This window comes from Limulus polyphemus, unplaced genomic scaffold (assembly GCF_000517525.1).
Source record: "Limulus polyphemus unplaced genomic scaffold, Limulus_polyphemus-2.1.2 Scaffold7654, whole genome shotgun sequence".
NCBI classification, from domain to species: Eukaryota; Metazoa; Arthropoda; class Merostomata; order Xiphosura; family Limulidae; genus Limulus; species Limulus polyphemus.
Genome location: NW_013673264.1, coordinates 18,656 through 20,243, shown reverse-complemented (window position 1 = coordinate 20,243; position 1,588 = coordinate 18,656). Strand labels below are relative to the sequence as shown.

The 1,588-nt window shown below is 41.6% G+C and overlaps 1 protein-coding gene across 1 annotated transcript in view; it reads left to right on the top strand.

Moving 5' to 3' along the window:
- The window catches only part of LOC111089859 (sodium-dependent nutrient amino acid transporter 1-like), a 16,944-nt gene extending 15,372 nt beyond the window's left edge, over positions 1–1,572 (top strand). Inside the window, exon 4 of the mRNA XM_022403065.1 lies at positions 507–1,572. Within this exon, the coding sequence (XP_022258773.1) occupies positions 507–656 (150 nt within the window). The 3' untranslated portion in view covers positions 657–1,572. The remainder of the gene's footprint in view (positions 1–506) is intronic.
- The last annotated feature ends 16 nt before the right edge of the window (positions 1,573–1,588 follow it).

The window sequence follows — 1,588 nt, the reverse complement described above, 5'->3', positions numbered from 1 at the left end:
ACCGTTCAGTCTGTTTCACTAGGAATATGTAGGTGTAAACAAACCATTACTGGCTGTTCACCTGACGCTGGGAAACGGGACCGTTCAGTCTGTTTCACTAGGAATATGTAGGCGTAAACAAACCATTACTGGCTGTTCACCTGACGCTGGGAAACGGGACCGTTCAGTCTGTTTCACTAGGAATATGTAGGCGTAAACAAACCATTACTGTCTATTCACGTTACGCTGCCTAACGGGACCATTCAGTCTGTTTCAGCACGTTATGGGTGAGCTAAGAATATAGGGTCTGCCTGCAAGTTGTATTATTGTGGCTTGTGGAATTGATATTTATTTGTGGCTCCAAAGGGTGTTCGTTTACCCACCCACCCTTGGCGATACTCCTGGATTTTGCCGTGTATCAGAAGCTCTACAACCAAAAATGTATATTTTATTTCTTCTCAGCTGATAATAATGAGAAAGCAGAAAGTGTAATTTATTTCAATGTTTGTGTTTGCTTGATGTTACAGCGACTACAGTATCAACTAAAACCTGAGCTGGAATGGGGCCCCGAACTGTCCGAACGACTGCACTGGCTCAACTACCGTGACGCGCGCCGCTCCACTCCGCGTGTACAAAACTCTGGTAACTACAACCTTGCATTCTCATATGATATGTGACGTCACTATAACATTGTGTACGTGGGCACGGAAGGCGAAGAAAACAAGAAGCTTCGCGAATCGCCGCTCGAAAAGGTGAAATATGCAATAATGTGTGTTTGAGGCTATCTCTATCAGGAGAAGACTGCAAGTGAATGTTTCTAAATATGTTACAAACCACCGCCATCGTTTCCTTGTTCAGTGTCAAGCGTTTCGGGCTTCGTATCGGAAGGTCTGAGGTTCGAGCTGCTAAATCCACTTTCAGCTGTGAAAGTATTATAACAGTGACAGTTAATTCCGTCGTTCGGTTACTAATAGCCGTATAGGCGGCGAGTGCTGGTAACACTGAATTAAAATATTCAATATTACCTAATTTGGCCAAAGGTGTTATTATATTCCTTCTGCTGCTTCTGTTCGAACAAGAAGTCATGAGATTTTTTAAAAACTGTGACCGGTGGTTGCTCTGAAATTTTCTTCACTTTTAAAGCATAATAATGATAAATAAAAAACCACATTTGCTCATGAAACAAGAATGTTGTCGAGAGCTCCATCTTTACTTTTAAATCACAAAGTGTAGAAAACATTTATTAAAAGTATTAACTTTTAGAACTGGGAACGAATTCGAAGTTTAATCATACTTTCTACTTGTTGCTTGTAAAAAGAACACTCCGCCAACTGACGTGAGTTAAGGGATTTTAATTAGGTTTAGTATGATTACATTGTTTATTTATTACAGGTTTGTATTTTGATGATAAATTGATGTCGGAATGACGGTACCCATTTACATGACGTCACAGTTTAATTCTTAGTGGGGATGCACGGGTAGTAAAAAAGTGGCCGAATACCGGGTTCGGGTATCCGGTCACTAAGCTTCGGCCGGGTGGTAACCGGGACCGAGTTCTCCCATGCCCCCCCCCTCCCAAAACAACAACGACAAACAAACAAACAACATA